Source organism: Lagenorhynchus albirostris, chromosome 13, assembly GCF_949774975.1.
Source record: "Lagenorhynchus albirostris chromosome 13, mLagAlb1.1, whole genome shotgun sequence".
NCBI classification, from domain to species: Eukaryota; Metazoa; Chordata; class Mammalia; order Artiodactyla; family Delphinidae; genus Lagenorhynchus; species Lagenorhynchus albirostris.
In genome coordinates, this window is record NC_083107.1 from 24,451,643 (window position 1) to 24,475,164 (window position 23,522).

Below are 23,522 nucleotides of genomic sequence, written 5' to 3' on the forward strand. Positions count from 1 at the left end.
AAGAGTTTGAGAAGAATAAGAATAAGTTCCTCATTGCATGTTTGGTAGAATTCCTCTGTGAAGCCGTCAGGTTCTGGGCTTTTGTTTGTAGGGAGTTTTTTTATTACCAGTTCTATTTCACTTCTAGTGATCAGTCTGTTCAAAGTATCTGTATCTTCTTGATTCAGTTTCGGCAGACTGTATGTTTCTAGAAACTTGTTCATTCCTTCTTGGTTGTCCAATTTGTTGTCATATAATTAATTGTTCATAATATTCTCTTACGATTTTTTGTATTTCTGTGGTATCAGTGTTATTTCTCCTCTTCCATTTCTTATTTTATTTATTTGGTTCCTCTCTCTTTTCTTCTTGGTGAGCCTGGCTAGAGGTTTGTCGATTTTGTTTATCTTTTCAAAAAACCGGCTCTTGGTTTTATTGATCTTTTCTATTGTTTTTTTGATCTCTATTTTATTTATGTCCTCTCCGATCTTTATTATTTCCTTCCTTCTGCTGACTTTGGGTTTTGTTTGTTCTTTTTCAGATTCTTTTAAGTGGTAGGTTAGGTTATTTGAGAAATTTCTTGTTTCTTGAGGAAGGACTGTATCACTATCAACTTCCCTCCTAGAACTGCTTTGCTGTATCCCATAGATTTTATATGGTTGTGTTTTCATTGTCATTTGTCTTGAGGTATTTTCTGACTTCTTTTATTTCATTGTAGATGCATTGGTTTTTTATTAGTGTGTTGTTTAGTCTCCACGTGTTTGTTCTTTTCCCATTTTTCTGTCTGTGGTTGATTTCTACTTTCATAGCAGTATGGTCAGAAATGCTTAAAATACTTTCTATACTCTTAAATTTTTTGAGGCTTGTTTTGTGCCCCAGTATGTGGTTAACCCTACTGAATATTCCATGTTCACTTGAAAAGAATGTGTATTCTGCTTTGTTTGGCTGTAGTATCCTGTAGAAATCAATTAAGTCCAACTGGTCTGTTGTGTCATTTAGGTCCTCTGTTGCCTTATTGATTTGCCGTCTGGAACGTCTGTCCATTGATGTCAGTGGGGTATTAAAGTCTCCCACTATTATTGTATTCCTGTCAATTGCTCCCTTTGTGCCTGTTAGTATTTGCTTTATATACTTAGGTGCTCCTATATTGGGTACATATATGTTAATGGGTGTAATACCCTCTTCTTGTATTGATCCCTTTATCATTATATAATGTCCTTCTTTGTCTTTATGGCCTTTGTTTTAAAGTCTGTTTTGTCTGATATGAGTATTGCTACTGCCACTTTCTCGTTGTTTCCATTTGCATGGAATATCTTTTTCCATCCCCTCATTTTCTATCTGTGTGTCTTCCACCCTGATGTGAGTCTCTGGTAGGCATCATATTATGGGTTCTTGTTTTCTTATGCAACCTGCCTCTCTGTGTCTTTTAATCAGAGCATTTAGTCCATTGACATTGAAAGTAATTATTGATAGGTATGTATTTGTTGCCATCTTAAACCTTGTTTCCCGGTTATTTTTGTAGTTCTTTTCTGGTTCTTCTTTTTGTTTTTCCTTTTGTAGTTTGATGGTTTTCTTTTATATTATGCTTGAGTTCCTTTCTTTTTGGTTTTTGTGAATCGACTGTATGTTTTAAATTTGTGATTACCATGGGGTTCAAGTATGTTGACCCATAACTATACTTGCTTTAAAGTGATAGTCATACAAGTTCAAACACATTGTAAAAAAAAATCTACATCTTTAGAGTCCCCCTCTCTCACATTTTTTAATTTTGATGTCATATTTTACATCTTCATGCTTATTCTTTTGCTGTTCATTGTAGTTATAATTGCTTTTACAAAAATATTTGTAATTATTTTTTAATCTATGTACTAGCTTATTTAAGTGGTCTTCAATCCTTTTATATATTGGCTTTCCCATTGTGATTTTCCCTTACCTATAGATTCTTGTTTCTTTTTTATTTAGAGGAGACCTTTCAATATTTCTTCTAGGGTAGGTTTAGTAATACTGAATTTTTTTAGTTTTTGCTTGTCTGAGAAATTCTTTCTCTCTCCTTCTATTCTAAATGATAATCTTGCTGGGTAGAATATCCTAGGTTGCAGGGTTTTCCCTTTCAGGACTTTGAATATATCATGCCACTCCCTTCTGGCCTGCAGAGTTTCTGCAGAGAAATCAATTGATAGCCTTATGGTGGTTCCCTTGTAATTAACTCTTTGTTTTTCTCTTGCTACCTTTAGAATCCTCTCTTTAACTTTTGCCATTTTAATTATGATGTATCTTGGTGTGGGTCACTTTGGGTTCATCTTGTTTGGAACCCTCTCTGCTTCCTGTGCCTGGATATCTGTTTCCTTCTTCAAGGTTTGGGATGTTTTCAGCCATAATTTCTTCAAATATATTTTAAATCCCCTTTTCTCTCTCTTCTCCTTATGGAACCTCTATTATGCATAGTTTGGCATGCTTTATATTATCGCATAGTTCTTACATGTTATCTTCATATTCTGTTCATTTGTCTTTCTGTCTGCTGTTCTGATTGAGTGATTTCCATTATTCCGTCTTCCAGATCACTTCCACGTTCTGTGTTATTTAGTCTGCTATTCATTGCTTCTAGATTGGTTTTTATTTCAGCAGTTGAGTTGTCTAATTTTGATTTGGTTCATCTTCATAGTTTCTAGTTCCTTGTTACAGTGCTCTGCATTTCTATTGATAATCTTTCTTAATTCCTTTAGCATTTTTATTACCTTCTTTTTGGACTCAAGGTCTAGTAGACTGGTGAGGTTTGTTTCAGAAATTATTTGTTCTTTCAGGGGATTTCTCTTGTTCTTTTAATTAAGAGTAGTTCCTCTGCTTTTTCATTTTACTTAACTTTCTCTCTCTCTATGAATTTAGGAGAAACATTTATCTACTGTGGTCTTGAAGGGGTGTTTTTATGTGGGAGCATCCCTGTGTAGACTCCGTGAGTCAAATATTTTTGGTGTGTGGGCTGGTTTTGGTGTGGGTGCCAGCCATGTCTTTCCTTAGCATTTGCTGGCCATTAACCCCTTGATAGGGGGTGTGATTGGTGTTGAAGCGTCTAGAACCTGGGCTCTGTGGTGGGCAGGACCTCCTCTTTGCTCTGTGGCTATCACAGCTCTGTTGGGAGTGGGGTCTACTCCACAGCTGTTGGAGTAGAAGCCCTGAAGTTTGTGTTTGATGAGATTTCATTGCCATTGAGTGCATGCCCTGCCCCAAAGGAGGCGACTGTTGGTGCAAGTGGGGCCTGTATGGTCACATTGAGCCCATGCACCGTCTAGGCAGGCATCTGCAGTTCCTCTCAGACTCAGTGCAATGTTGTGTCCCTTTCTCTGTTGTGTTTCACTCCAGACCTAGTGGTAGGCTCTTTTGTGGAGTGGGCTGTGGCTGGAGGCTGGGGCGCTGTGGCTGCAGGATCAAGGTTGTTGTGCTGCTGCCTGGGACCTGGGCTGCCTCTGTGGCACACCTCTCCCAGGACCTGTCCACCCCAATTCCAGCTCCAGGCTGAGGTGTGGAGTGGGCAGGGCTGGAGCATTCTCACCGGGAAATGAACCACTGCATGCTGCTGCCCAGGGCCTTTCCACCGAACCTCAATGCCCAGCCACTGTGCATTTCTGTGATACCACCTGGTGTGCTCACTGACAAAGTGTGCCACAGCTGGACTCACCCTTCCCTGTGTACATTGACAGTGGGCTCCATGTTTCAGCCTGGACCACACCCCAGGCCATCAGGGCTGTCTCCACTGTCTCCACACAGGTAAATGGAGTCCTCTTCCACATCCTGTCTGCCCAAAATTCAGCACTTAACGTGTTTGTGGTCCCACTTGGCACATGGTTCGGATTGGTAAGTGAGGTGAGGCTTGGGAAGTGCAGCAAGGCATCAGCCACCAGCACTGGTCCCTTTCCATCCTGATTGTTAGGAAGCCAGCATGCCTGCACTCCTCACAAGTATAGTCTAGGCTTCCGCAGCCCCTCTGTCTGTCCCAGCAGATTTCCCAGCTGGCAGGGGGCTCCCCAGGCAAGGGTCTGCCCGTGTGGACCTTCTCTCCTTTACAGATCTCTCCCAGGGGCACAGGTCCTGTCGCTTTTTTTTTTTTTTTCCTGTCCTACCCAGTTACATGGAGATCTTTCTTGCGGCTTTGGTTATGTGGGAGATCTGTCTGTTTCCAGTTGGTTTTCTATGAGAATTGTTTCACATGTAGATGTATTTTTTATGTGTTCGTGGGGAGAGGTGAGCTCCTACTCTGCCATCTTGATCCCCCTCATAACCTCTACTCCTCAGATAGGATGATCTATGTGAAAATTATTTTTGAGTTATAAATCTACAAAAACATGATGTTTTTATTATTATAAAGCAATATACTAACATTAATTCATCTCATGTCTGACCAACATCTGCTATGTGGGAACCCTTGAGCTAGGTGTTAGATATAGACAGGACAGGATAGAATACTCTTCTCTTCCTTGAACTTATATTTCTTTATTGTAGTTTGAGAGAGGATTAGCTTTATGTAACACTAGTATCTCACTAGTGAGCCCATTGCTTGTGATTTATTAATTAAACCCCACCAAATCACTTGCTGGTGAATTGCTTCAAGTATTTCTGTTTCTGTATTTATACACTTGAATATTTGAACCTAAGTGTATCATCTTAACTGGTGACCCATTAAAATCCCCTAGGGGGCTTCCCTGGTGGCTCAGTGGTTGAGAGTCCGCCTGCCGATGCAGGGGACACGGGTTCGTGCCCCGGTCCGGGAGGATCCCACATGTCGCGGAGCGGCTGGGTCCGTGAGCCATGGCCGCTGAGCCTGCGCGTCCGGAGCCTGTGCTCCGCAACGGGAGAGGCCACAGCAGTGAGAGTCCCGCGTACTGCAAAAAAAAAAAAAAAAAAAAAAAAAAAATCCCCTAGGGGGCTATAAAAACATACTGCTGCTCAACTCCACCTCAGATCAACTGCATTTAGATCCTGTGTTTTGGATGGGAGACTAGTTATCAGATTATCAACCTTCCCAGGTGATTCTAATGCATATAGCCAGGGTCAAGAAATGCTGCCATTATCCTGAGTGTTTTGGGAGGATGAAGAGACACCTTACCTGCATCATTTTCCTGGTACTATTCTACAAGAAATTCTAGTCTATAAAAAGTAAATCACTTATTTAATATTCCTTGTTTTTAATGAGCTTATGTTGCTTTCTAGTGTTCATCACTTACTGCTTCATAATTAATTCAAGTACTACTTGTTTTCCTTAGTTCTGGTGTCAAGTATATTGATCTATAATTTCTGAAATCTCTATCTCTTTCAAAAATCAGAGTATTTGTGTATCTCCTGGCATATGGCATCTTTTCTATTTATTTCTCAAAGGATTTGGACCAATTTGTGGGAAAGGATAGAAAATTTTACTCAGTGGCTTGGTATTCCTAATTAATATCTTGAAGTGCTTGAAACAATGATTTCTCTTGCTATTTTGTTTACCTTAGTATTTTGCTTAAGAAACCATTTGTTTCCAGAGTGTAAAGATAAATTTCAGCTTAGATCATGCATGAAGAAACTTGTTTTGAGTTAGAAGAGCGTATATTAATGAAGTTTGTACTGAATAAAATGAAGAAAAAATAAAACAATCCTCTATTAAAAGATGTTGTCCCTTAAGTATTTTAAACCTGGTAAATTACCTGATTATTTCTTTTATACTTTTTAACTTATGTTTATTCATGTGAGAATCGCCACAGGACCTTGGAGGCTGATTTGAATGTGTGCTGGGTTTTAGTCTGTTTCTCACTCCCTGTGTGCCTGGATGCCCAAAGGCGAGGGGCAGGTCATAGTAGAATGTCCCTGTTACTTTATAAGGCAGACTGCTCTACCACTTATCATTCTACCCTCCATGCTCCAAGAGTAACTCCATGCTCAGCCCTCTCCACATCCCTACCCTGATAATTTCAGAGCTTCTGGAAATGAGAAGTAGCCCTCAACAAAAAGTCAGCAAAACACCTGATGAAGAAGGTAGAAAAAAGATAAATTGGAGTCGTTTCAATATTTTCTGATACTTCTAGATTTGTTTCATTTCTTTAATTTATATTTAATCTCTATCAAAATAATTATCTTCTATTGAAACAGATTTTGAGTCATTATATCAAAATAGTGAAAAAATTGGAAAAACGGTGCTCTTTTCCTTTAAATTTGAGGAATATTTCTCTCTGTTAGTATTTTGTTTTCAATGTCCTCCTCTTTGTTTCTTTCAGTAAATATCCCTGATGCAGCTTTTATTCAGGCAGCCTACCGAAAACGTGAATTGGCCAGGGCCCAAGAGGACTATATTTCTTTGGATGTAAAACATGCCTTCACCATCTCTGGTGTGAAGAAAAACACTGAATATCCTGAGAGTGAGCCTGATGATCATGAAAATATAATACCATTTACCCCAAAGCCTCAAACACTTAGACAAAAGATGGCTGAAACAACAGGTACATATTTAATTTATTTATAATAAATGAACATTAAGGCATTTTTCATTAGAATATAATTTATGATAAAAATATCCATAAAAACATAATGTAGTATCTCCTTTTCTAAAGGTTGTTTATTTTTTAAATACCAATTTACTGACATCATGTCTTCTAAAATACATGTCTGTATCAAAATGTTATCAAAGGGTACATGCAATAATAATGTTTACTGTTATCTGATCTCCACTTGATCTTTCTTGACAGGTTAAAAAATTTGTAGAGTTTCCTATTTTTTTTTATTTATTTTTTTTTTTTGCGTTATGTGGGCCTCTCACTGTTGTGGCCTCTCCCATTGCGGAGCACAGGCTCCAGACGCGCAGGCTCAGCGGCCATGGCTCACGGGCCCAGCCGCTACGCGGCATGTGGGATCTTCCCGGACCAGGGCACGAACCCATGTCCCCTGCATCGGCAGGCGGACTCTCAACCACTGCGCCACCAGGGAAGCCCTCCTATTTTTGATATTGAAAACTTCTATTGTCACCTTTATAAGATTTTTTTTTAACATGGAAACATCAGTAGGATTTTGGTGTCATGTGTTAAAATCTTCCCTGCTCTAGTAAAAAGTTTTCCTCAACCAATAATCCTTAGGTATCAAAGAACTATTTTCACATTTCTCATTTATAAACAATAATGTTTTACCAAGTTTTTGTCATTTCAAATAATACTATTTCAGAATGAGACTTTTGGTTCCTATTAACCCAGAAATTATTTTTGCATGTTTAGATTCTCAGGTAGAATTGAGAATCTCTGATAAAACCAAATGTTGCATTCCAAGCTTTTTCATATGTGACACCATCATGTTTTGAGTGAGACAGTTTGGTGATAAATGCAGATTCTGAAGTCAGATTGCTAGATTCAGGTCCTAGGTTCAACACAGTCCTTAGATAGAGGACTGTGTTATGTAACATCCTGTTATCTTAGTTTCTTTATTTATAAAGAGAGAGTGAATTATGAATTGTGAAGAAAAGGTTAACACATATAAAGAGCTGCTAAGCCATTTATAAGCTCCCCAATTGCTAATTGCTGCTGCTATTAGAATGGAAAAATATGGAATATTTGTACATGAACTTTTTTTTCAAGCAACCAGAAATGAAGAAACAAGTGAAGATAGTGAAGAAGATAAAAAATATCAAGATATTTGGGAACAGCAGCAGATGAGAAGAGCAGTTAAAATCACAAAGGTAATAATCTTTTATGCCATATGTATTAGTTTCCTGTGGCTACTGTAACAAATTACCACAAACTTGATGGCTAAAACAACAGACATTTATTCTCTCACAGTTGTTGAGGCTAGAAGTCTCAATTCAAGGTGTTGACAGGGCTGTGCTCCTTTTGAAGGCCCTAAGAAAGAATTCTTTTTTTTTTTTTCCTTTTTTTCCCCCCTTTTTCTTTTTTTAATTGAAGTAGAGTTGACATAACAGTATTATGTTAGTTTCAGGTATACAAGATAGTGATTGACTTTTAAATACATTATGAAATAAATCACCATGATAAGTCTAGTAACAGTCTTTCACCATGCAAAATTATTACAGTGTAATTGACTATGTTCTTTATGCTGTATATCATATCCCTGTGACTTATTTTATAACTGGAAGTTTGTACCTCTTAATCCCCTTCACTTACTTCACCCTACCCCCATCCGCCTCCCCTCAGGCAACCACCAGTTTCCTCTTTGTGTCGATATTGTCTGTTTCTGTTTTGTTTGTTTCATTTTTTAGATTCCACATATAAGTGAGATCAAAGAGATTGTCTTTCTCTGTCTTGTTAGACTTAGCATAATACCCTCTATGTCCATCCATGTTGTTGCAAATGGCATGATTTCATTCATTTTTATGGCTGAATAATATTCAGTTGTGTATATATACCACATATTCTTTATCTATTTGTATATAAATGGACACTTAAGTTGCTTCCATATCTTGGCAGTTGTGAATAATGCTGCAATGAGCATAGAGTTGCATATAACTTTTCAAATTAACATTTTTGTTTTCTTCAGGTAATTACCCAGAGTGGAATTGCAGGATCATATGGTAGTTCTATTTTTAATATTTTGAGGAATCTCCATGCTGTTTTCTGTGGTGGCTGCACCAATTTACATTCCCACCAACAATGCACAAGGGTTCCCTTTTCTCCACATCCTTGCCAACCCTTGTTGTTTGTTGTCTTTTTGATAATAACCATTCTAATAGGTATGAGGTATCTTATTTTGGTGTTGATTTGCATCTCCCTGATGTTTAGTGATGTTGAGCATCTTTCCATGTTTCTGTTGGCCATTTGTAAATCTTCTTTGAAGAAATGTCTTTTTAGATCCTCTGTGTATTTTTTGATCAGATTGTTTTTTTGATATTGAGGTGTATGAGTTCTTTATATAATTTGAATATTAACAATTTATCAGATATATCATTTGCAGATACCTCCTCCCATTCAGCAGAGTGCCTTTTTGTTTTATTGATGGTTTCCTTTGCTTGTGCAGAAGGTTTTCAATTTGTAGTCTGATGTGATTATCTTTGCTTTTATTGCCCTTGTCTGAGAAGACATGTCCAAAAAATATTGCTGAGACTCATGTTGAAGAGCATACTACCTGTTTTCTTCTAGTTTTATGGTTTCAAAAATGAGTTTTGTATATGGTATAAGAAAGTGGTCCAGTTTCATTCTTTTGCATGTAGCTGTCCAGTTTTCCCAGCACCATTTATTGAAGGGACTATCTTGTCCCGCATCGTATATCCTTGTCACCTTTGTTGTAGATTAATGGACCATATAAGTATGGGTTTATATCTGGGCTCTCTATTCTGTTCCATTGATCTATGTGTCTGTTTTTGTGACAGTAACATACTGTTTTGATTACAATATAGTTTGAAATATATAATGTGAAACCAGGGAGCTTGAAATCTCTAGCTTTGTTCTTTCTTAAGATTGCTTTGGCTGTTTCAGGGTCTTTTATAGTTGCATATAAATGTCAAAATTACTTGTTCTAGTTCCATGAAATATTTCATTGGTATTTTGGTAGGGATTGCATTGAATCTCCCAGCAGAGAATTCTTTTTTGCTTTTTGTAAGTTCTGGTAGCTCCAGGTATTTCTTGCTTTGTGACTACGTAACTTCTGTCTCTACCTCCTTCTCCACATGGCCTTCTCTATGCCTCTAATTTGTGTGTCTCTTATGAGGATACTTGTCATTGGATTTAGGGTCTACTTGGATAATCCAGGATGATCTCATCTTGAGATTCTTCACTTAGTTATAACCACAAAGACCCTTTTTCCAAATGAGGTCATATTCAGAGGTTCCAGGGGTTAGGATATAGACCTATCTAGGGAGGCCATCATTCAACCCACTATACCATGTACATTATGTTCTTTTCCCACTAGATTATAAATACTTTCTACATATTGCAAGTCCCTTGAGGGAACCATCTTTTTTACTTTTAATTTTACAGTTATATGGTAGATGCCTAAATGTGAAGTTCAAACAAATAAATAGTGAGGGTTAAAACAAAACTAACAAACAAAAAAAAGTATTATACTTGGGGTAGAAAGTCCTAGATTTGGGTTGTGGCTCTACCACTAAAATACACTCTCCCTGAAGTCAAGAATTATTAACTACGTTTTTCAGTGTTATATCCCATAGTGCCTAATATTGTGAGAGCTCAATAATTATTTGTATGACTTTGAGAAAATAATTTCATTTTTCTAAATCTCAGTTTTCTCATCAATAAATTGGGAATAATAAAGTGGGAATGATAATGTTACCTACCTGAGTAGGTGGCTGTAAGGCTCAAAGTTATAATGGTCTAATTTAAGTCAAAGTGCTTATAAATTGTATAACAAATGCAAGTTTTATTTTTAATCTTTTTAATAGGAGTGCTTTGAAAGATTTTTTGTTCTTTTAAGCAAGAAAGTATTGTACGATCTTCATGTTATTAAAACTAAAAAGCTAAGTAAAAGTAAGCCTTCAGTTACAATTTAGAAGTCTCTGAGCCATTTTTTTTTTTTTTAGTTATTTGCGATCTGAATTTTTTTGCTATTAGTAAGAACTGGTAAATATTTGCTTGGTTTTTTTCCTTCCTTTTTTTTTTCCTTTCTTTTGTTCCGATGTGTGTTTTTTGAACTTTTCTCTTAGGGTAATGGCCAAGCATGGTATTACTAGTAAAGAAGATGAACATTTTTATGGCACTTACTACATTTTTCTCTGTTGTCTTCTAGAGAAAATTTAGATCACTCTGTAATGCCACTGTTATTATGGGAATGTTTTACCATAATCTTGCCAGCTTTAGGTATAAGTTCACTTGGTGAAAATGGAATCTCAGGTTTATTTGATTTGCATTTTTATTACTGATGTGGGTGCATTTACTGATTTCTTTATTAAAGACTTACTGCATGGCACTGTACTCGTTTCCTGTGACTGCTCTAACAAATTACTACAAACTGAATGACTTGAAACAACCAAATTCTATTTTCTCACACTTTTGGAGGCCAGAAGTCCAAAATCAAGGTGTTGATATGGCTACACTCCTTCCAAAAAGCTCTAGAGGATAATCTGTTCCTTGACTATTTTAGCTTCTGTTGGCTGTTGGCGTTCCTTGGCATATAGCTGTATCTCTCTACTCCATCTTCACATCACCTCCTCTTTTTGCATCCCAAACTCTCTCTCCTTCTTTTCTATGAGGCTACATGTAATTACAATTAGGACTCATTTAGATAATCCAGGATAAGCTCCTATTCTCCAGAACCTGAACTTAATCACATCTTTTGCCATATAAGGTAATATTCATTCACAGGTTTGGGATTTTAGAACCTGGGCATATCTTTTGGGGATCACCGTGTAGCCTCTATAACTACTTAACAGTGGTAGACAAAAGCATGTACAATCTTTGCAGGGGAGAGACAGCTAAACAAAATAATTATAGTAAAATCTTACAAGGTTCTGTGACTGAATTCTGTACAGGGTTCTGAAATAGCACAAAGGAACAAGTGAGTGGTCAGTTTTGTAGGCGAGAGGGTGGATGGGAAGGTTTGGAAAAGCCTGTAAGTAAATGGTCAAATTTGAATGAGTCTTTGAAAGATGTTTATGATGTAAGGGATTTGAAGCAAAAGAGGATATCAGGGGTGAAGACATGAAGTTTGAAAAGGTCTGGTTAATTTGGGAATTTGTAAGTATGATTCGAACTGGATAGGAGACTTGGTAAGAATTGATATGAGAAATGATGGAGTCTCGTGGAAAATATAAAAAGTATAGTTTAGCCATTGAGTTGACTAATTATCTGGTCCACTTCTTCACATATCCTTTTCTAAAACAGGTTCTTCAGAACCTTTTCAACATTCTAAGCATGATGGTGATGAGTGAGTTACGATGAGCCAGAGGACAGTAATATGAAATGTACTGAGTTACAACATGTATTAGCTAGGAATACATTCCTCTACAATTAACAGAAAACCCAAATAATGGTGGCTTAAAGAAAATTAAAAGCTTTACCTAGAAACCCACCAGCAGACTTCCATTTGCTTTCCTTTCATTAGACTGGAGTTAGGTGGCAATATCTATCATGAAAAACCAGTATTTGGTTTGTCGTTTTAATTTATTTTACTGAAGTATAATTTATTTACAATATTGTGTTAATTTCTACTGTACAGGAAAGTGATTCAGTTATACATATATATACATTCTTTTTCATATTCTTTTCCATTATGATTTATCACAGGATATTGAATAGAGTTCCCTGGGCTATAGAGTAGGACCTTGTTGATTATCCATTCTGTATATAATAGTTTCCATCTGCTAATCCCAAACTCCCAATGTACCTCTCCCCCACTCCCCCTTGGCAACCACAAGTCTGTTCTCTATGTCTGTGAGTGTGTTTCTGTTTTGTAGATACGTTCATTTCTGTCATATTTTAGACTCCACATATAAGTGATATCATATGGTATTTGTCTTTCTCTTTCTGACTTACTTCACTTAGTATGATAATATCTAGGGCCATCCATGTTGCTGCAAATGGCATTATTTCATTCCTTTTTATGGCTGAGCAGTATTCCATTGTATATATGTACCACATCATCTTTATCCATTCATCTTCAGTGGACATTTAGGTTGTTTCCATGTCTTGGCTATTGTAAATAGTGTTGCAGTGAACATTGGGGTGCATGTATCTTTTTGAATTACAGTTTTCTCTGGATATATGCCCAGGAGTGGGATTGCAAGATCATATGGCAACTCCATTTTTAGTTTTTTGAGGAACCTCCATACTGTTTTCCACAGTGGCTGCACCAATTAGCCTTCCCAACAACAGTGTAGGAGGGTTCCCTTTTCTCCATACCCTCTCCAGCATTTGTTATTTGTATACTTTTTAATGATGGCCATTCTGACTGGTGTGAGGTGATACCTCATTGTAATTTTGTTTTGCATTTTTCTAATAATTATCAGTATTCAGCATCTTTTCATGTGCCTGTTGGACATCTGTATGTCTTTTTAGAGAAATTTCTATTTAGGTCTTCTGCCCATTTTTCTATTGGGTTGGTTTTTTTTGTTACTGAGTTGTGTGAGCTGTTTGTAGATTTTGGAAATTAAGCCCCTGTCGGTTACATCATTTGCAGATATTTTCTTCCAGTCTGTAGGTTGTCTTTTCATTTTGTTTATGGTTTCCTTTGCTGTGCAAAAGCTTATACGTTTGATTAGGTCCAACTTGTTTATTTTTGCTTCTATTTCTGTTGCCTTGGGAGACTGACCTAAGAAAACATTGGTATGATTTATTTCAGAGAATGTTTTGTCTATGTTCTCTTCTAAGAGTTTTATGGTGTCATGTCTTATATTTAAGTCTGTAAGCCATTTTGAGTTTATTTTTTTGTGTATGGAGTAAGGGTATGTTCTAACTTCATTGATTTACATGTGGCTGTCCAACTTTCCCAACACCACTTCCTGAAGAGACTGTCTTTTCTCCATTGTATATTCTTGCCTCCTTTGTTGAAGATTAATTGACCATAGGTGTGTGGATTTATTTCTGGTCTCTCTTTTCTTTTCCATTGATCCATATGTCTGTTTTTGTGCCGGTACCATGCTGTTTTTATTACTGTGGCTTTCTAGGATTGTCTGAAGTTTGGGAGGGTTATACCTCCAGCTTTGTTCATTTTCTTCAGGATTGCTTTGGCAATTCTGGGTATTTTATGGTTCTATATAAATTTTATGATTATTTGTTGTAGTTCGGTGAAAAATAGTATGGGTAATTTGATAGGGATCAGATTAAATCTGTAGATTGCTTTGGGTAGCATGGCCTTTTTAACAATATTAATTATTCCAATCCAAGAGCATGGGATATCTCCCATTTCTTTAAATCATTTTCAGTTTCCTTTATTCATGTTTTATATTTCTCAGCATATATCTTTCACCTCCTTGGTGAGGTTTATTCCTAAGTATTTTCTTTTTTGATACAATTTTAAAAGGGATTTTTTTTTTCTTTCCCTTTCTGGTATTTCATTATTAGTGTAAAGAAATGCAACCAATTTCCGTGTGTTAATCTTGTATCCTGGCTACCTTGTGAATTCGTTTATCAGTTCTGATAGTTTTTCTGTAGGTCATTAGGGTTTTCTACATATGTCATATAATGACAATTTTACCTCTTCCCTTCCAATTTGGATCCCTTTTATTTCTTTTTCTTGTCTGATTACTGTGGCTAGGACTTCCAGTACTAGGTTGAATAGAAGAGGTGAGAGTGAGCATCCTTGTGTTGATCTAGATTTTAGCGTGAAGGCTTTCAGTTTTTCACCACTGAGTATTATATTGGCTGTAGGTTTGTCATAGTTTTTATTATGTTGAAATATGTTCTCTCTATACCCAGTTTGGTATGAGTTTTTATCATAAATGAATGTTGAATTTTGTCTGTATCTGTTGAGATGATCATGTAGTTTTTGTCTTTTCTGTGTCAGTGTGGTATATCACATTGATTGATTTGCACATTTTGAACCATCCTTGTGACCCTGGGATGAATCCAACCTGGTCATAGTGTATGATCTTTCTTATGTGTTGTTGGATTCAGTTTGCTAGTATTTTATTGAGAATTTTTGCATCTGTAATCATCAAAGATACTGGCCTGTAATTTTCTTCTTTTGTAGTGTCTTTGTCTGGTTTTGGTATCAGGGTGATGACGGCTTCATAGAATGTCTTTGGGAGTTTTCCCTCCTCTTCACTCTTTGGGAAGAATTTGAGAAGGATCAATAAATATGAGTCCTTTTTTGTGTGCTTGGTAGGATTCGCCTGTGAAGCTGTCAGGCCCTGGACTTTTGTTTGTACAGAGTTTTTTTATTACAGATTCTGTTTCACTTCCAATGATTGGTCTCTCCAAAGTATCTATTTCTTCTTGATTCAATTTTGATGGGATGTTTCTAGAAACTTGTCCATTTCTTCTAGGTTGTTCAATTTGTTGGCATATGATTGTTCATAGTATTCGCTTATGGGTTTTTGTATTTCTGCAGTATCAGTTGTGATTTCTCCTCTTTCATTTCTCATTTTGTTTATTTGATTCCCCTCTTTTCTTCTTGGTGAGCCTGTCTAGAGGTTTGTCTTGTTTATCCTTTCAAAGAACCAGCTCTTGGTTTTATTGATTTCTTTCTATTGTTTTTTTAATCCCTATTTCATTTATTTCCTCTCTGGTCCTTATTATTTCCTTCCTTCTGCTTACTTTGGGTTTTGTTTGTTCTTTTTCTAATTCTTTTAGGTGTTAGGGTAGGTTTTTATTTGAGATTTTTCTTGTTCTTTGAGGGAGGCCTGTATCACAATGAACTGCCCTCTAAGAACTGCTCTGCTGTAGCCCATGGATTTTTGTATGATTGTATTTTCATTGTCATTTGTCTCAAGGTATTTTTTAATTTCCTCTTTGATTTCATCATTGACCCATTGGGTTTTTTGGTAGCATGTTGTTTAGTCTCCAGGTAATCTTTTTTTTTCTCGTTTCTTTTTTTGTGGTTGATTTCAGTTTCATGCTGCTGTGGTTAGAAAACCTTCTTGAAAAAATTTCTATGCTCTTAAATTTGTTGAGGCTTGTTTTGTGCCTCAGTATGTGGTCAACCCTAGAGAATGTTCCATGTGTACTTGAAAAGACTGTGTATTGGGTTTTTTGGATATAATGTCCTGAAAATATCAATTAAGTCTAAATGCTCTAGTGTATCATTTAGGATCTCTGCTGTGTTATTGATTTTCTGTCTAGAAGATTTGTCCATTGATATGAGTAGGGTGTTTAAGTCTCCTACTATTATTGTACTCCCATCTCTTTTTCCCTTTATGTCTGTTAGTATTTGTTTTATGTTTTTGGGTGCTCCTATATTGGGTGCATATATGTTGACAAATGTAATATCCTTCTCTTGTATTGATCCTTTCATCATTATATAGTGTTCTTTTTCTTTATGGCCTTTGTTTTAAAGTCCATTTTGCCTGATATGAGTAGTGCTACCCCTGCTTTCTTGTCATTTCTATTTGCATGGTTATCTTTTTCCATCCCTTCACTTTCAGTCTGTGTCCTTCACTCTTAAGTGGGTCTCTTGTAGACAGCATATGGTAGGCTCTTGTTTTTTAATCCAATCTGCCACTCTGTATTTTTTGATTGCAGCATTTAGTCCATTGACATTTAAGGTAATTATTGATAGATATGTATTTATTGCCATTTTTAACCTTGTTTTCCAGTTGATTTTGTATTTTTTCTTTGTTCCTTTCTTTTTCCTTTTGTGGTTTGGTGATTTTCTTTTGTATTATGCTTGTTTTCTTCTTTTTGGTTTTTGTGAATCTGTTGTATGTTTTTTGATTTGTGGTAACCCATATGGTTTTCAAATATGTTAAACCATTACTATATCTACTTGCTTTAGACTGATAGTCATATAGGCTCGAACACATTCTAAAATTTAAAAATCTACATTTTTTTACTCTCCTACCTGGCATTTTATGATTTTGATACCCTCATTTACATCTTCATGTTCATCCTTTTTCTGTTCATTTTGTTTATCATCCCTTTCACAAAAATGTTTGTTTTTTACTTTAATCTGTATACTGGCTTAAGTGATTTACTTTCCATTTTTGATTTTCTCTTTTATACAGATTACTTCTTCTTTTCTATTTAGAGAAGGCCTTTAATTATTTCTTTTAGTATAGGTTTAGTATTGCTGTTATTCTTTTAGTTTTTGCTCTTCTGAGAAATTCTGTCTCTCTTCTTCTATTCCAAATGATAATCTTGCTGAGTAGAGTATCCTAGGTTGCATATTTTTTTCTTTCAGAACTTTGACTATATCTTGCCACTCCCTTCTGTCCTGCAATGTTTTCTATAGGAAAATCAGGTAATAGCCTTATGGTGGTTCCCTTGTAATTAACTCTTTTTACTCCCTTCTGGCCTGCAATGTTTTCTATAGGGAAATCAGGTAATAGCCTTATGGTGGTTCCCTTGTAATTAACCCTTTTTCTCTTGGTGCCTTTAGAATCCTCTCTTTATCTTTAACTTTTGCCACTTTAATCATAATATGTCTTGGTGTAGGTCTGCTTGGGTTCATCTTGTTTGGGACCCTCTGTGCTTCCTGTGCCTAGATATCTGTTTCCTTCTTTAGGTTTGGGAAGTTTTCGGCCATAATTTCTTCAAATACATTTTCAATCCCCTTGTCTCTTTCTTCCCCTTCTGAAATTCCTATTATGCATAGATTGGCACGCTTTATATTTAAGAGTTTTAAAACTTTTATTGTGGACATATAATAATATAATGAATCCCCCTCTGTGGACCATGATTCAGCTTCAAAAATTGCCAACTATTGGCTAATTTTGTTTCATCAATGCCCTCATATACTCACCCTGCCCGTATTATTATTTTTTAGTTAATAGACTTTTTTTTTTAGAGAAGTTTTAGGTTCACAAAAAATTAAGCAGATAATATGCAGCATTCCCACCTCTCCCTCTTCACCCAGTTTCTCCCATTATTAACATCTTGCAATAGTGTGGTACATTTGTTGCAATTGATGAACCGATACTGAGACATTATTATTAACCAAAGTCTATAACTTTTATTACAGTTCACTCTTTGTGTTGTACAGTTCTATGAGCATAAGCTGTTTATTCCACAATTTATAGAGTCAATTATCCGTAAGACCATAAATGTCTGGACTAAATCTAAACTGCCTTCTAAATCTTTAGTCCAGGAACCAGTGAAGTGATTAAAAAAAGCCCTTGGAACTAATTGAAAATTGTAAAGTTGAGAAAACAGCAGACCATACTAAAAGTCACCACTCCTGGTACATAAAAGCAACTGTAGCGCAAGTCATCTTTGCCCAAAGTGTGGGTGGGGCTGTGGGCTGGGGAGGAGCCTGTATCCTGCCCTGGCCCTTGTGGGCCTGGAGGAGACAGAACCCACTCTTCAAGGGACAGTAACTTTAATTGAAGCAACATTGTTGAGGCAGCAGGAGCAGGAAGGAGAGCATAGAACTTTCCACAAGCATGACTGGAGTCAGAACATCCAAGGTCCTTGCGGCAGGGAAGAGAAGCCTTTGAGTCAAGTACCGCAGCTCAGTGCTATACATGTCACTTCTGCTCAGACTTCCTTAGCTGCAAGGAGGCATGTGGCTGTGCCCGGCTTCATGGGAGTGCGGAAGTATCCTACCTTAACGGCAGTGTCCATGTACTCCAGTTGCTGGGGCCTCCATGGACTGTGACCCATGGAGACTGCTACTGCCGTTAAGTCCCAGAGGTGGGGATGGGGGAGCAGTTCGGGGCTGCTTCAAGGCCTGGACCCCACCAGTGGGTGGCCCTGGCGAGGGCTCTGGAGCTCTGCAGGACACAGCCCTCAGCCTGTCCCTGAGCCCCCAGCTCACCCTCCAGCCTGAGGCCAGAGGGCCTGGAGGGCCCCAGGGAGAAGGCTACGATCCTCTTCTCACTGCACTCTCTGCAGCGAGGACCACTGCCAGGCTGATTGTTGGCAGAGCGGGACCTCTAACCACTGGCAAGCTTTATATTATCCCATAGATCTTTTATATTGCTTCCATTTTTTTCATTTCTTTTATATTGGCTTTCTGTCTGCTGTTCTGATTGGGGGATTTACATTATTTTTTCTTTCAGAACACATTCATTCTGCATTATTCAGTCTGCTATTTATTGCCTTTAGCTCAGCTTTCATCTGGGCAACTGAGTTTTCTAATTTTTCTTGGCTCCTCTATATAGTTTCTAGTCCCTTTTTACAGTAATATGTATTTCAATTATAGCCTTTCTTAATTCCTTCAGTATTTTCACTATCTTCTTTTTGAAATAAATCAGTATCTATTAGATGAAGATGTCTATTTCACTGTTCTTTCAGGGCAATTCTCTTGATCTTTTAATTGGGAGTGGTTGTTCTGCTTCTTCATTTTACTTATATTTCTCTTACTCTATGAGTTTAGGAGAAACAGTTAACTACTGTGGTCTTGGAGGGCTATTTTTATGTGGGAGTATCCATGTGTAGCCTGCACGGGTTTAATATATTTGGTGGGAGGGCTGTTTTAGTATGGCTGCCTCTTTCCTCAGTGCGTGCTGGCCGTTATCACCTTTAAAAGGGGGTGTGACTGTGACTGGTGTCGTGGTGACCCGAGCCTGAACTGAATGTTGAGCAGAGCCTCCTCTTTGCTCTGTGGTTGTCACAGCCCTGTTGGCAGCAGCGTCTACCCCCTAGTTGTTGGAGTAGAAACCCTCAGATCTGTTTCTGATGTGCGGTGTGAGATAGGTGGAATTGGAGCACTCCCACTGAGAGAGGAGCCACTGAGTGTTCCTCTACCAGAGCTATCCACTGTGAAGTGTGCTCCATGGTGTCACCTGAAACCCACTGTGCAAGCTCACAAAGTGTACTGTTGGTGGCATGCCCTTGGCCCCACCTCAACTTTGGGAATGCAGGCAGTAGTCCCTGGTGTCCCTCAGGCCCTGTGTTAACAAAGCCACCAGCGCAAATCAACCAGTGCAGATCCACTGAAGTCAGGTACCACGACTGCAGTAGTTGCACACCTGGACCCTCCATGGGAGCTATGGGAGCAACCCAGACCCTGTCCCAGCCTGCATGTGCATGCGCCCACAGAGCCCACAGATGCTAAGGCCAGACGCATCAGAGCTGCAGGAGCACCCGTTGTCCATTCAGATATCATGAAGTCGCTGAGTTTTTACAAAGCCAGTGGCCGTGGCATAAATCTGCAGATCACACAGTCGTGGGGAGATGGCTTAGATTTCAGCCCTGCTTCCTAAGTTGTGTGACCCCTGGTAATCAACTTGGATTTCAGCCCCGCCTCCGCTTGTGGGCAACCCCATGGCACTTGCGTGCTCCCAGAGCTTGTAGAGATGGTCCCAAGCCAGTTGAAAGAGGCTGCTATGGGGGCCCCGCCCCTCCCTTCACTCACATGCACATTAACAGTGGGGTTTCAGCGGCAGCTCCACTCCCTCTGTGAGCATGCCAAGTGTGAGGCTGCTAATGGCAGGCACCGCCCCTCCCTTCTCACACCCCCTTAACAATGACACTTTGCTTCTATGGCGGGCCCAGGCTTCTTCCATGTATACCTACCAGTTGTCACTGTACCACACTCCAGCCCCTTCCCACACCCCCTTAACAATGACACTTTGCTTCTATGGCGGGCCCAGGCTTCTTCCATGTATACCTACCAGTTGTCGCTGTACCACACTCCAGCCCCTTCCTGCTGTCTCCACACAGCCAACCCCAGTCCTCCCCTTGGGTCTGTCCTCTAAAGCTGGAGTATCAGCACCCAGCCCTCGTGTGCACCAGCCGATGTGCATCTCAGGCTGGGGAGTGCAGGGCAGTGGCCCAGACCATCTGTTCTGGCCTCTCTGTGCAAACTGGCTGCTGCTGTCTCCTCTGAGCCTCTGAAGCTCCCTTTCTGTCCCACCTGAGGGGCCTTCCAAGGTATGGGAACCTTTTCCTCTTTCATGACTCCCTCCCAGGGACACAGGTCCCATCCCGCTTCCCTTTTTTTTCTTTCATCCTACCCGATTACATGGAGATCTTTCTTGCACTTTCAGGTTCTGAGATCTGCCAGGTTCAGTAGGTATTCTGTGAGAATTGTTCCACAGAGATGTATTTTTCATGTATTTGTGGGTGGAGGTGACCTCCATGTCCTTCTATTCTGCCACCTTGATTGGAGCCTCCAGTATGTGGTTTTTTGAGAGTATATTAGATCATAAACAGAACTAGCTATATAAACACTGAGAACAAAGCTTTCGTGAAAAATAAGATTTTGTAGTTTGCCTCTTGCACGTGAATTTAAAGTTCTAAATTTTAAAACTGTGTGCAAATTTTAAAAACATTTTATTACAACCATAAAAAATGTCAGAGGCATGGAATTTTGAGCTGGTGAGACCTTGGTGTATCCAGTCTGCTTTCATGCTATTAATATTTGCAAGACTAATGAATGTTGAAAACAATATAAACTTTCATATTACTTTTAGGGACGAGACATAGATCTTTCTCATAGCAGTGAATCTCAAACAGTGAAGAAGTTTGATGCTTCCACTTCATTTCCACCAGTAAATTTAGAAATTATAAAGAAGCAACTAAATACTAGGTAAGTAATATTAATTTTAAAATTTACATTTGTGATAGACATTTAATAGTGAAAAAAATTAGCACTATAATCTTTTTAACTATTAAATATTAGTATTAAACAGATTTATAGGCAAAAATTAGCATCACCTGTATTAGCACATTAATATAACTGATTTCCTTTTTTATATGTCTTTTAGTGTTTATGATAAATATATATCATATAGTTACAATCAATAAAATCAAGTTCTGCTTTTTTCACTTACTATTTTTGTTAGCATTTATCTGCATTGTTAAATAGCCTTTAATATTTAAAAATAATATGTCGGGAGTGATGGCAGCAAGATGCCAGAATAAGAAGCCCTAGACGTCGTTGCCTCACAGAGATACCAACCTAACAACAGCATACTGTCCAAAAAGCCTTTATGAGTACTCCAGAAATCAGGAAGTTGTAGTACCCCAGGCAAGCTCAAAGCCCAAAATAGCCACATTGTAATGGGTAAGAAAAACCATTTCATTCCAACTGCATCTAGCCCCTCTCACAAGCCAGCACTGCTTTTGATGGAGAGAAAAAACCCAAGTCATAGTTTTTCCATTGGGAAGGAGAAAGAAGAGTGGAACACTGTCTTTTGGAGGTACTGCCCAAGAGACTTGTTTCTGTCTTGTCTGTCTCAGAGCACTGATGGGGAACCATCATACGTTAGATGCCTGAGGGCCACAGAGGGCAAGGAAGAGCTAAGCAGCCTGTTGCAGAGCCGGAAAGTCTGTAGTACTACAAACACCAGAGGGAACAAGAGACTACAGAATCCTGAAAAAGAAACCCACTAATCTCTATAATTAGGAAATTTCGTATAGAAGCCCAGAGAAGGTGCCTCCCCCAGGAAAGGTTTGAGAAGACACTCTTCCCCACACAACACCACTGGGAATCTCCAGTCAGGCTGATTGCAATGCACTTAAGGGAAACAGCTCCATATGGGGGAGAAACTCCCCTTAAGTGCATTTTCAAATACACAAAACACAACAAAAAGATAACCAGATACATGAATAAACAAGGAAACATGGCCCAATCAAAGGGCCCAAATTAATTCCAGAACTAAAAGAAACAGAGGTCTATGAATTACCTGACAGAGAATTCAGAATAATCTTCTTAAAGAAGCTTAATGTCTTCTTAAAGAAGCTTAATGTGCCATAAGAGATCGCAGACAACTAAAGAAATCAGGGAAATGATACATGAACAAGGTTGGAATACCAACAGAGATGGAAACTAAGAAAGAACCAGAGGTTCTAGAGCTGAAAGTGTAATAACTGAACTAAAAAATTTAATGAAGGGGGCTTCCCTCGTGGCACAGTGGTGAGAGTCCACCTGCCGATGCAGGGGACACGAGATCGTGCCCCGGTCCGGGAAGATCCCACATGCCACGGAGCGTCTGGGCCTGTGAGCCATGGCCGCTGAGCCTGACATCCGGAGCCTGTGCTCCGCAACGGGAGAGACCACAACAGTGAGAGGCCCACGTACCAAAAAAAAAAAAAAAAAAAAAGGAAATTTACTGAAGGTAGCAGACTATATCAAGCAGAAGAAACAAGCAAGACCTCAAAGAGTGATCATTTGAAATTACCAAGTCAGAGTAGCAAAAAGAAAAGTGAAGAAAGCCTAAGGGATTTATATGATGCTATCAAGCAGAACAACATATACATTATGGGAATCCAAGAAGGAAAAGAGTAGCAGAATGGGACAGAGAGCTTATCTGAAGATATAATGGCCAAAGACTTACCAGTCTGAGGAAGGAAATGGGCATTCAACTTCAAAAAGTTAAAAGGACTCCAACAAGGATGAACACAAGGAGGCTTACAATGAGACGATTATAATCAAACTTTCTAGATACAAAGAATTTAAAAAGCCACAAGACAAAAGCACCTCATCATGTACAAGAGGGCCCCATAAGATTAACAGGAGACTTCTCAACAGAAACATTACAGGGGCCAGAAGGGAGTAGGATGAAACATTACAGGGGCCAGAAGGGAGTAGGATGAAGGAGAAATAAAAAACTCAGGTAAACAAAGCTGAGGGAGTTCGTCACACTAGACCTGCCTTAACAAAAATTGCTGAAAGATATCCTTCAAGTTGAAATGAAAGGACACTAGACAGTAGCATGAACCATACAAAAATACAAAGTTCTCTGGTAAAGGTAAATATATATATAAATATAGAATCCTGTAATACTGTAAGAGTGGTGTAAAAATCACTTTTAATATAGAATTTTAAAGGTAAAAGCACAAAAATAACATGTTAGTGGATACAAAATTTTTAAGTGTAATTTGTGATATCAATAACAAGAGGTGGAGGGGGAGATATAAAGGAGTAGAGTTTTTGTATGTGATTGAAGTTAAGATGTTGTCAGTTTAAAATAGATTACTAGAATTATAAGATGTTTTTTGGTAATCCCCATGGTAAACATAAAGAAAGTACCTATAGAAGATATGCAGAGGAAAATGAAAACGATCTAGAGCACATCACTACAAAAA

The 23,522-nt window shown here is 38.3% G+C and overlaps 1 protein-coding gene across 3 annotated transcripts in view; it reads left to right on the forward strand.

The window, feature by feature from the left end:
• The window catches only part of GCFC2 (GC-rich sequence DNA-binding factor 2), a 74,839-nt gene that overhangs the window by 14,825 nt on the left and 36,492 nt on the right, over positions 1 to 23,522 (forward strand). For all 3 annotated transcript variants that reach the window (XM_060168543.1, XM_060168544.1, XM_060168545.1), the window contains exons 3-5: positions 6,219 to 6,440; positions 7,563 to 7,663; positions 20,906 to 21,021. In XM_060168543.1, coding sequence (XP_060024526.1) covers positions 6,219 to 6,440; positions 7,563 to 7,663; positions 20,906 to 21,021 — 439 coding nt within the window. The remainder of the gene's footprint in view (positions 1 to 6,218; positions 6,441 to 7,562; positions 7,664 to 20,905; positions 21,022 to 23,522) is intronic.